This window comes from Pollicipes pollicipes, unplaced genomic scaffold (assembly GCF_011947565.3).
Source record: "Pollicipes pollicipes isolate AB1234 unplaced genomic scaffold, Ppol_2.1 Scaffold_4002;HRSCAF=4701_pilon_pilon_pilon, whole genome shotgun sequence".
In the NCBI taxonomy this organism is placed as follows: Eukaryota; Metazoa; Arthropoda; class Thecostraca; order Pollicipedomorpha; family Pollicipedidae; genus Pollicipes; species Pollicipes pollicipes.
The window spans coordinates 30853931-30866160 of record NW_023596420.1 but is presented as its reverse complement, the minus strand read 5'-3'; the positions used below and the strand labels follow the sequence as shown (position 1 = coordinate 30866160).

Sequence of the window (12230 nt, the reverse complement as noted above, 5' to 3'; positions counted from 1 at the left end):
AAACAGTCAAACAGTCAAACATTCAAACAACACGCGCGCACAGCACGCAGCAACAGAAGACGTCCAACGCACGCAGCAAAGATCTGACGACAAAGACACGCCGCCTGCACGTCAGCAGGGCTGAAAGCTCTCCGGACCGGGAGATAGACGAGATGAATCCCCGCTGGCGGATTCAGAACCAGATCCCCGCTGACGTACAGAATGCAGCGTTCGCAGCGCCCCATTCGCCCTGACAGCAGAATTAATGAGATCGGTATGGACCAATGACAGGGCGAGAATAGCAGGGTACTGTTCAACTTTTGCAGGACACGACTCCACTCAGAAGCTCGGCCGCGAACAAAGGCGCTGGACAGCGCCTTGTAAAGGCCTGAAGTGCGGGTGCAGCCACACGACAAAGGGCTTTGGTTAGTGGTTCAGTCTGCGTCACTTAACATTTCCGGGGCCCTTTCATCATCATCATCGCCTCACCGAGCTAGTGGAAATTACGGTGATTAGGCCATTGTAGTCGAAGCAAAATGATCGCTATGTTTTATTACAACCGTGGCGAAAGGTCAAGCGAGGTCTTGTGACGACCAAAGACGTAGAGCTGCTTGCATCGACACCATCGATGCACCCAGCTCCGCACAGCCGGGGGCAAACCAAACCAAGACTCGCGCGTCACCTCTGCCCCCACAACAGGAGTGACAAGGGACAGCGGGAATACACCAGACCAGGACAGCGGTCGATGCCAGGGAGCAGGGACACCAGGCGGCGCCACCTCCGCGCCAGACGGTGCGCGGCCCGGCCGAGGATCCCATCTCAGTACACCTGTCACCGCTGCCAGCTGGCACGGGTTAAACGCGCACACGGCCCCTCTGGCCCGGCTGTGACGGAGCGGGCTACAGCGCCAATGTCGGTCAGGCGCAGAGGAGAAACACGTCAGGTGGGCGAGCAACGCTCGCAGAATAGAGCGGAGGATGTGCCAAATGCGTCGGCACGCAGTGGAGCGTTGGATATGCCGACTGCTTCTCATCAGGCGATGCCAAGTTGGTGTGTGGAGACATCTCCCCTCCCTTCCCCACCCCAGAAGCAAAACACGGGGTATGTCATCCGCATCCTTTCGCAGCGAGGGGAAAGAGGCGCGTTGTAGCATCCACTACAGCATGCTCTATGACGACAAGAGGAAAGGATGCGGGCGACGAAAGATTACGTCAGCTAGCGCTGCCATGAGGTGGTACGCCGGCTCATTTCATGTCGTTCAGGGTGGCCAAATCCGAACAGCCCGGGGCCAATTTGGTCGGCATTTCTCTCAGTAGGCCGCACGCCCAGTGGCTGAAAGGCCAACAGTGCATGGGAAGCTTAACCCGCTGAAGGAACGAATGTATGAGTGATGTTCCGGTAATCTTGCTCTGTAATCTCGCTCTTAGAGAGTACACGCCATGATAGCACCCGCGCAAGCCCACATGACAGGCACCCGGCTCATCTCACCCCACGAGAGTGAGAATCGGGGGGGGGGGGAGTCTAACGGTCCCGTAAGCTCCATCCTCTCATCTCATCACACCGGAGAAGATGAGAAGGCCTAGTGTCCCTCCAATCCCATCGCCGGAAGCCTACAGCCGGAGCCCGGTGCCGCAGGTGATCTCACCCCGGGCGGTTTGTCCTGCAGCAGGTGTTCGGCGCCGGCGCGGTGCAGCCCCGGCAGGAACCAGACCGGGTGGGAGCGGATCAGACGCTCAGTGACGCTCATCTGGGCGGGCGGACCGCCGTACTCCGGCTCGCTGCCCGAGGACACGGCGCTGTCCTCCTGGAACGGGGTCAGACGAGGTCAGACGCCAGGTCACGAGAGATCAGGACCAGGGTCACAAGAGTTCAGACGCTGGGTCGCTGCACGAGACGCCGCTGCTCTCCTGGAGCGGGGTCAGAGGGTTCAGAGCCAGGACCATAAGAGGTCAAACGGTGAGTCTCTGCATGAGATGCCGCTGTTCTCCTGGAACGGGGTCAATACGAGTCAAACGAAAGGTCATCGTAAGAGACCACGCTGTCCTCCTCGAACGGGGGCGGAACATCTTAGACGCGAGATCAGTACCGAGGCCAGGAAAGGTCAAACTACAGCTCAGTGCGTGAAACGGCGCTGTCTCCCGGAACGGGCAGAAAAGGTTAGACTCCGGATCACTGCACGATGATACGGCCATGCCATTCAGTGTGACAAGGTCACCAAGGGTCAGGCTTAAGACGACGGTCTGTACACCATGATAAGGGTCACCCCCAACGAGTTCCGCATCGACATGCGGATCCCGTCGGCCGAGCTTCGCCACTGTTGCCAGGGTTTAATGCATGCTCAGATGTCACATCCACGAAGCAACAAAGGTTCATATCTCATGAGAGGTATTCCATGAATGCATATTCAGCGGACGCTTCACGGGAACGGCCCGGAGAACGCGGCATTGTTTGGCGATATCCTGAGAATGAGAAAGCCAACAAGGGCCACCAACCCGAAGCGTCCACATTCGATGCTCGGTTGAATGGTAGCCTATGGAAAGCGTTTGACATATTCTTCGAAGACGACGCACCAGGTCAGGGCGGAGGTCAGAGCCTGACCCCGATGCCGCCTCGTCTCCCGTGCCGCCACGCCTGGACGGAGCGTGACACGGCTGTCTCGGCAGAAGGTCACTAACACTCCACTACCTCGGCCGACCTGTTCCTTCGACAAGAACGAGGCTCGGGAGCGCGACACGTAAAAACCGGGGACGTGACGCGGCGCAGCACGGAAGACCCTCGTCAGCCTCAGCCCGACAACCACGTGACAATTAACGAGGTCGGACCGGGTCACGTGGTACACGCGGTCAGCAGGGAAAGCTGCGCTCGACACGGCCAGGGCGACACACAGGGGCCGCGCGGGACGGCGGAAGTAGCAGGTGCGCCACTTTTTGTCGCACCTCCTACAATGGGTCACTGGCCAAACACATAGTTGCGCAGGGCGGTGTGTGGTCAACCGCTTGGCGTGGAATATTTACAGCCAGCCCGTTAAAAAGGCAAACGAGAATCGCACGTCGAACACAAAATTGAGGCACTGCAAGTGCAAAGCAGAGTCATCGCCAATGTGTTATCTGATACGAGAGCAGACGCGGTGACCTACAACTGTGAGAAGTGGTTTGCATAAAAATGTTAACCTTCTCTCAGTCTGAAACACCAGCATATGCATTTGCAGGCAGACGAGTCTCTCCGCCCCTCGCGGGAACATCTGCGTAGGACACGTCAATGCTTAAAAGCCTGTGATGCTCAACGCCTCGCTAAGCTCCAGCAATAATCATTATCACGCCAGGCAAACAAGTAGCAATCAGCTGCCGCCGATTATATCAATCCCCGACATGAGCGGCACGGTTCCTTCTAAAGCTGACAACTAACCGAATCAACGTCGTATTAGCTCTGGGCTCGCAGGCTGCACCCGAATGCTTAGTTATGTACGCAGAAGGGTGCATGCGGAAAGCGCATGCATGCACGATGTATAGCTGGAATAAACCTACCTCACATACATGCACGCAAAACAGCGTAATAATGTGTCTTTATGCGATTCAAACAAGACATTCGTAGTTGGGATGCAGCACAGGATGATGGCAAAGGCGGAGGCGTCGTGCAACTCTCATGCTGAAGGTGGCATGGCCGTTACTTCAGATTAAAAGGCGCTGCAATACGATAAGGTACCAAGCCGGAACTTTCCACAAGTCATCCGATCTGCACCCTTCGCAGATAGCCATTTTTTCACAGGTTCTTAACATGCCCGCCCAATGCCAGGCACTGCGAGGTCTCCACTCTGGCACTGCATTAGTGTGCCACTACCGACGTACTGACACCCAGGGGCATTTCTTTGACGCGTAAGGTGACTGAGAATCCACGAGCAGCTGCTGCGAACGGCAGCCCCGCTCGCTGCTCACTTCGCGTACGCGCTGCATTGGTCCCGAGGATTGCCCGGTGTGAGAGCTACAACGACTTTTTGTCGCGAACTCCACCCTAAATTTGAACTGGGCGACCGTTAACAGGTTACGCGTATTTCAGAACCAATGGGGGCAGCTGGTGCCCAATCACCGGGGACCAGTGGGAACCGGAACAGACCCATGGGTGGTGCTGGCCGCGTGGCAAATGACGGACCTTTCGGCCTGGCCCAGACCATTACCACCTCATTACTAGTCCCCCACAGTACAACAGCTACCTGGCCGCGGACCGGCCGCTAAATTACGGAGCCATCACCTCCGTTACCATTTAAGTCTCGGCGCTACCTCTCGGTTTCAAATCGGCCACTCGGCAGAGGTCAGAGAGGTCGGCCGGTGAACGGCCCTGATCCGCCGTAACCGATCGCTGGTGGAGGGCGGCGGACAGGCCGCCTGCACCGCCGCGCGTGCCGACCGGGGCCGCGCGGCCGCCACGTAACGGGGCGGGGCTCGCGCCGATGGACCGTGCCGCTCGCCGCGGTCGTCCGTGACGGCCCGCCGCCGCCGCCGGTGCGCCGCGTCCGTCGTCCCGACGCTGCCCTGCGCCGTGTTTGTGTTGAGCGGCGACGGCACGTGACAACGCGATACAGGAGCGCTTGGGCGGTGCGAGGGAATGGCGTCTATGGACCGCGAGAGAGGGCCGCCACATGGAGGCCGGCCGACGGAATGCCGACGGGGTGGGCTGCTGACCTGGTTCCTGTTGATGCTGAGCTGCAGCAGCCTCTTCTGATCCGACATCACGTCTGGTGAGGTGGACAAAGGGTCGCTGTCCGAGTTCATCCTGGAACCGGAGAGTCTGGTGTCAATCCGTGGTCGGGTCGCGGGCGAGGGTGACGGAGATGTGCGAGCCAAATACAGGGAAAACAAGAATGGAGAAGGGCAAGAAAAAATGCCAAATAGTACCAACATATATATGTATATACATATATATATATATATATGTATATGTATGTATGTATAGGTATATATGGGGCAAGAGGGGACACATACGAAGGACGGAAGCAGGCGGGGAGAGGTCAGAGGCCCAGAGGCCGAAGGTGAGAGAGGGAGAGAGAAAAAGAGAAAGAGGGGTGGGGGAGAGAGAAAGAACGACGGAGGAAGCCGTTGAAAACGGGTCAATGAACCTCGTAACTGACCATTTACCGGTCGTCCTCACAGGACCGGGCACAGACCCCTCAAGGACGCCACCGAAACAGGGTTAAAGAGTACAACGGTGAAACTAGCCCTCTGATTACACTGTGGCGCTTGTCGGCTCGTCTCGCCTCACAGTTGGGACAAAGCAACCCTCGCTGCTATGGGTAGGCGGAGCAACTACCTTCAGCTCAGTGTGGGTCATGGACAGGCATGCTGTCCTGGGTCTAGTAAAGCCATGGGCAGGCAGCCTCGCTGCTATGGGCAGGCAGCGCAATTGCCTTCAGCTCAGTGTGGCTCACCATGTTGTCCCGGGTCTTGTAAAGCTATGGGCAGGCAGCCTCGCTGCTATGGGCAGGCAGGGCAACTACCTTCAGCTCAGTGTGGCTCGCCATGCTGTCCTGGGTCTAGTAAAGCGTGACATATGGCTTACGTTAAGTCCAAGATCCGCAATAACGAACATAAAAAGGCGTGTTGCCGTTTCTGGACAGCCGCATAAGGTATGATGTACTTGATCACGTTAGGCCTTCTTGGAACAGACCTTAATGATGTTTTTTCCTTCATTAACGATAATGGTGTCTGCAAGACAGCGCCAATCCACGACGCATTAGCAGTGACATCCCTGTCGTTTTTATACTGCACCGCCTAAAGCGGCGGATGTTAGCGCCCCATCGCAAAAGCAAGCACTTAAATAAGATTCGGTGACAAATGCTGACAAACCGTTCTACAAAGCTACCACAAATGGAGATAAATGTGTACAACTCTGAAAGCACGCTTAGTCTATGACCTCGGTTTGAATATTTTCGACGAGCTTCCTGCATTCCTTACATAACGTCCAAGGGCCGGGTCCCGCACGAAAGCGTTCCTCTCATGTCCGCTTTCCGCGCGTTGATAACACAGTCGCCCCACCGTCGTTGCACGCTCAATCTCACATACCCCCCCCCCCCCCCTCTCCCCCTCGTCGCCCGTCCGTGCGGCGCGTCACCCGGCTCTGGGATGCGCCGCTTCTGTCCCCTCCTCCTCCTCCCTCACCCCTGTGTCCGCCGGCTCGGGGCTGGCAGATGACCTGACGTACCTCCGCCGCCGACACGGCACGCGCTGCGACCGTTACAATCCGACAGTGCCGGGCACCCGCTCTCGGAGCGCCGGCACGCGCCGGCAATGTCCGGATTTTCGTGGCGGATGGGGCGACATTGAAGGGGCCCGGAAAAGTGCCCTGATGGGATGTCTGAGCTCTCATGACGTCTATGGGGCTATCATGACACCCTCTTGAGAGTGTAAGTCGTAGACGCTAATGATGCCTTTGATGTGTCTTCTTGAGAACCCGTGACGGGTTTTAGACCCTGTTTCGTGGGTCCTGGTGCTCTTGGCCCCTTGACATTCTGGTGCGCCGCAGTGAGCTGCTCATCAAATGAAGCGTCGTTCGGACATGTTCGAGCATATGAGATGCGGCGCAGCTTCTACACTCCAATTCGCACTCCCTTTAACACGCTCCGTGGCTTCGCATTGACCAGCGGCAGGGTGCGGTCCCGGGTGCTTCCCTCCCTGTGTGCTCCTCTGCCTCTGGCCTGCAGGCGGCGGCCGCCGCCGCCTCACTGCAACGAGGGCTCAAGGGCGGACGGCTGGCGGCCGATAGCCAAATAGACACGAGGCTCCCGATAAGCATCCTTGGCCGCGCCTGCTTTGGCACGTTTCCGACAACAAAGCTGCAGCGCAGCGTGCCGGCCGTCGGTCGGGCGGGCGGCCAGTCGGTCGGAAGCGATCTGTCCCGACGGCTCGGTCGCAGCGGCGCTAGCTGACGTCGGCCCCACGTGCCGGCGAGCGTCCACCCCCAGCTCGGGAGTAGCCCCCGCGTTCCTCCGTTGCCAGTGGCTCCGGCGGCCACCGCCGGTTCGGTGGTATGCTTCGGGACGCGTTGAGCTGCTGTGATCGGAGGCGGTGAAGTCGTGCGTCGTTTCCAGTCGGAAAAACCGAAACACACGGCTGTCGTAAGACTGGGGCCAAGGACTTGATTCTTCGACGAACGCTAGCCACCCCCCCCCCCCCCCTCTTTCCCCCGACGCAGGAGCGACGCGTCCCATCCGTTTCCTCACCGAGCCGCGAAAATATGGACGAGGGACACGCATTGGGGGCGCGATTGTGATGCAACGCTACACAGCATCGGTCAAACCCTCCGTTTTCGACAATCATTCAGACTGTTTCTGCGAGGCGCGAGTAGCAGTTTCAGCCGATGAAAACGACATAAATTTGCACGTGTAAAGCGCGGGCGTGCAGGGGAGCACATCTATGCGCCAGACGCACCGCTCAGCACTCCTCTGCAGAGCAAATGTGACCGTTGTGATTGTGATTATCATGTCAATGACGTCCCGCTGCACCTGCAACGTGAATGGGTTTGAACGATTATTCACGTGTCAGATATATTACCAGGGCGCACCGTGCATCAAGCTTAAGTCCGACAACGTTATCCAGTGGGCTACCTCCATATGTCATTGACCCCACTGAGCACCTTTGAATTTGCCGCAAGCCAATGGCTCAACAAACGTCTGACAGATAGAGCGGCTTCCCCGCCGCCTTTGCAACGATTGCCGTCATTCACAAACTTGACTGGGAGCCCACAGATGGCCAGCGCGCACCTCGGTCGAGCTCCACCCGACGCCTCTCCACCGACGGTCCGGCCACGGCCGCTCGGGCCGTCCCGCGAGGTCGCCCTCCCTCGGCCGCCTCCCCAGCCGCCTCCCCGGCCGATCAGATAGCGCACGGACAGGCCCGCTGCGGCCGCCGGGCGCCGCCGGGCGCCGCCGGGCGTGTTCGGCCGGTGGCGGGCTCGTTATTTCGGCTCAGTCAGCCATGCGCCGTCGCCAGTTTCGTCCGGCCGATTACGCTATCTCGGCGCCCTCGCCGGTTTAACCGCCCGGAGTCGGAGTTTTTCGGCGCTGGCCGCGCGCCGAGTCTCCAGCGGGGACGTGGTCGGGCTGGTGCTGGTGCTGGTCGGGCTGGTGGTCGGCTGGTGCCAGGCGGCAGGAGGAAACTGCAGCGTGTTACCGCCGCTCCCGTGCCCGGCTTACAGGTGTGGTAAGGACGGGTTCGGCACGCCCAGTCGGCGCCGATCTTCAGCAGTGCATCCGATAAATGCACCGCTATCGGGTGCTCTCCGATAGCGTGTACCGATTACGGGGGACGGCCGGCCCAGAACCGGATGAAACGAATTCTTCCGAACGCCCTGTGACCGGCCGACAGGCATCAAACTCCCGTCGTTTTTAACGACCGGGATGGACGGGCGTGACACGTTGTTCCCCAAGGTCAAAGGTCAAGGTCAGAGGTCTTGGTCCGCACGCACAAGTGACACAATTCTCTCCGGTCCGCTTCGAGGGAACGATGTGCACTTGACGTGAAAGAGAGCAGACACGCGCCAAAGGTGAATTGGAAAGCGTGTCAAATGGTCCACAGCGCGGCCAATTTCGTCATGCTTCGACACACAATACAATACGTGCTTTGAAGTCGTGCACGGTTGCCTGCTTGCTAACCTGACATTTATAGTTTGCTTGGCGTGCTTTGTGGCGTCTTGCCTCCGTCCGTGAAACGCGGACAACAGGAACCTGCGCCTCACCATAAATCAAAACACAACAGCACGGCACAAACAGCCGCAGTCGCTCATAGCGGTCGTCACAGCGCGCCGAGCCGAGCCAGGCGCTTCCGTGTCGTCACCAGCGCTGCAGCCCCGTAACGCCCGAGTTTGGAGCACGTCACGCTCGAGTCTGGAGAGATGCAGCCTCGTGACGTTCGCGTCTGGAGCGTCGCCGCCGCGCTCCAGGTCACCGTTTCGTGCGCCGACGGGTCGCACCGTTCCGTGCCACTCCCCAGCCCCGGCCGGGTCACCCCGCGCACGGAGCAAGTCCACCGGGACACGGGTTCGCCGGGGGCCCCTCTGGCGGCGCGCTCTCGGTGACGCGCTCGAGCTGACAAACAGACGCCGCGGCGTCCAGGTGGGTGTGAGGTATGACACTGACGAGGCCTCGAAGTGTTGTTCCCGAGTAGCCAAGGACGGGTCCGTGCGACACAATGCGGTCGTTTTCCCACAACATGTCAGATCTGTCACGCGTCTGGCGCTGCCTTCACCGGCCGAGGCCGCTGGCACGGCCTCTGCGCGTGGCCGGTGGCCCTCCTCTTGGCCTCTGTTCGCGGCCGATGGTTCGCCTCCGTCTCAGCGACGAAGGCGAGTTCTATCCAGCGATCCAGTGACCCCGCTTGAACTGTGTCCCCATGCACAGGTCTGCGTCACATGCGTAGGTCTGTCCGAGCAGCTCAGGTCACTACGATCGCACAATCTCGGCTCGTCCACAACAGATGCTGTGGTTCGGTCAAGTTCACGGACCGAGACGTGCGGGTATGGGTACCTATTCGGCGCGGTAAAGTGTCCATAATATGACGATGGGGGGGGGGGGGCAAAGGTGTTCCAGCATCACTGCATACACCACCGGTCCGTCCCCGGCAGTGTGCGGTGCGCACCGGTCCCGGAGCGGCAGTCGAGCGGAACGGAGCAGGCTCATCGCCACACATCCGAAGCTTTTTCGTGGGACTCGGAGCATCGCCTCACGAGATGCTATCACCATATAAATCGCCGGCTCCCGGCGTCGGGCACAAGACAATCCGACGTGACAATCCGATTCTCGGTATCTCCCTCGACGCTGTTGGCAAACAAAGGCGGTGGTGTATGCGGCACAGCCGCTGGAGACTTGTGCAAAGCAGGACGAAAGGTTTCACCTCGGTCCAAGGCAGCTGCGCAGCGGCGGACAAAGAGGCGCTCCGCATCCAGATGGCCAGCAAACAGCGCCACGATAAACAGCGCAGGTGCGCAGCGGACACCACCGCCGCGTCTGCATGCCCCCGGGCGGTGTTTGTGGCAGATGCCGTGAGCTGGGCGGCTGAGTTACGGAGCGCGATGAACCCCTGATGCCCCGCGACAGGCGGTCCGCCGATAGGCATCGACCCGGCCGGCGCGCTGCTGAGATCGTGACCGAAACACGCGGACGCTCCCGTGTACTCCCGGCATGCGTTCCAATCAAGTGGAGCTGCTCATGGAGATGGGAGAGCGCCGCGGGTGGTCGGAATCAGCGGGATTCGTGGGCACATACAGGCGCAAGGAAGCGCATTAGGGAGCAGATGCCGGGGACCAAGGCGGTTCAGAGGAGTTCAGCCAACTGACAAAACGTGGCTCAGATAGATCCAAAAAACTAGTCGGCAGTAGGTCCACGACAGCTGGCTTCCACTGCGCCGTGCCGTTATCCAATCTCACATCACAACGAGATGCACATGTCAGCTGGTTTGACGATCACCTTTATTGGCAGATTATCAACTGCGTTGGCAGTTGATCAACTGTATCGACAGATGGTCAGTTGTGTTGGCATTTGATCAACTGTATTGACAGGATGATCAGCTGTCCAGGGAGATGATCAGCTGTCTAGGGAGATGATCAGCCGTATTTACAGATGATCAACTGTGCCGACAGATGATCAGCTGTGTTGGCGGATGATCAGCTGTGTTGGCAGATGATCAGCTGTCTTGCAAGATGGTCAGCTGTATTTACAGATGATCAGCTGTGTTGGCAGATGATCGGCTGTGTTGGCAGATGATCAGCTGTGTTGGCAGATGATCAGCAGCGTTAGCAGATGATCAGCGCACGATGCTTCAAAACCGGACCTGACTCACGAAACACTCGCATGAAACAGCGCGGGACCCTGGCCTTCTAAGGACCTCTTCCACAGGAGCGCCCACACCTGACAGGTCCGGCGACTGACGGCGGCCATCCCCCCGCCGACCGCAGAACGTGGCTCAGTCCGGCCAGCCGGCCGCACCGCCGGGTCACGTCTCCGCTGGGTCATGTCTCCAGACCGCACCATCGCGCCGTGTCTACTGACCGCAGGCAGGGCCGGGACCGCACCGCTCCTGCCGTCGGTTTATTCCGGTCGTCGTCAGCGATGCGAGCTGACGGCTGGCGGTAATCCCTCGATGGGGGGGGGGGGACGTGCTGGTATCAGGAGCGGGGAGGGCCGGGCCGGCGCGGCGCGACCCAGCATGGCTCGGCGCTCGGTGCAGTGGGGCTCGGCTCGGCTCGGCTCGGCTCGGCTCGGCTAGGCACGGCACGGCTCGGCACGGCGGTGCGCGGTGCGGTGGGGCTCGGTTCACCTCGATGCGGCTTGACTCGACTCGACGCGACTCGACTTGACACGACTCGACTCGACTCGACTCGACTCGACTTGACTCGACCCGCTCGGCTCGGCTCGGCTCGGCTCGGCTCGGCTCGGCTCGGCTCGGGTCGGCTCGGTTCAGGCTCTCCCCAGCCACCCTCCCCTTCTGAAGAAGCCATCGAAAACTCTGAGGTATTTCCTTACCGACGGGGACACGGCAGCCTGTGTGCGGAAAAAACGCCGTGGAAAGGAGAACAGGATTGTGGCGGAGCTCATTTTGCAACTATTTAGGTGCAATTTTGCAAGCGTTCAAAGGCGGCTTATACCGACACGAATGAGGCGATCAGAAGCTGCGGCAGGCGAACAGGTGGATGCAACACATGCATTGCACACAACCAGGATTACTGCTTATCAGTGGAAGCAATCTTGCTGCTTTGATAGAAGTGCGGCAAGACGTGGTGCAAGCACTGAATTCGACCCAATTTGATAGTTGATTCCTAGGATCACAGTGTGCCTGATGCTTCAAGAAGTGCAGATAAAACCTGTCGAGATTGTAATAACTGCACGTGTGCGTAAGTATCTCATCAAATGCGAACAACGGCATTGCTTTTACCGCCGGGCTCAGCATAAATTTGCCTTGGTTCGATACAAAAGTCTTTTATGGCTGAATGGGTTTTAACTAAAGCAGCTAGCCAGCTCTACCATCTGGCTGATAAACCATTAAGATACAAAAACAACACATGATTACGGATGCAGGCAACCATCCAGTCCTGACAATCTTTAAAGCTTCATTTTTAACACAGCACCGAATTATCTGACATTGCACATCGTTCAAAGCTGACAGACGACTACCATGAATTCGCATTGTTGCATTGCCAGACGCAGACGCCTGGTGACTTTATAAAACTGCTGACACGTTCTGACAGCACCAAGCATACCACCCCCGGAG

At 58.7% G+C, this 12230-nt stretch overlaps 1 protein-coding gene across 1 annotated transcript in view; it reads right to left on the bottom strand.

Annotated features, from left to right (window-relative positions):
* LOC119094375 (protein sprint) overlaps positions 1–12230 on the bottom strand; it is a gene marked incomplete in the record, with an annotated part of 60402 nt that overhangs the window by 10545 nt on the left and 37627 nt on the right. Inside the window, 2 exon segments of the mRNA XM_037217439.1 lie at positions 1625–1783; positions 4656–4746. Of these exon segments, the coding sequence (XP_037073334.1) occupies positions 1625–1783; positions 4656–4746 (250 nt within the window).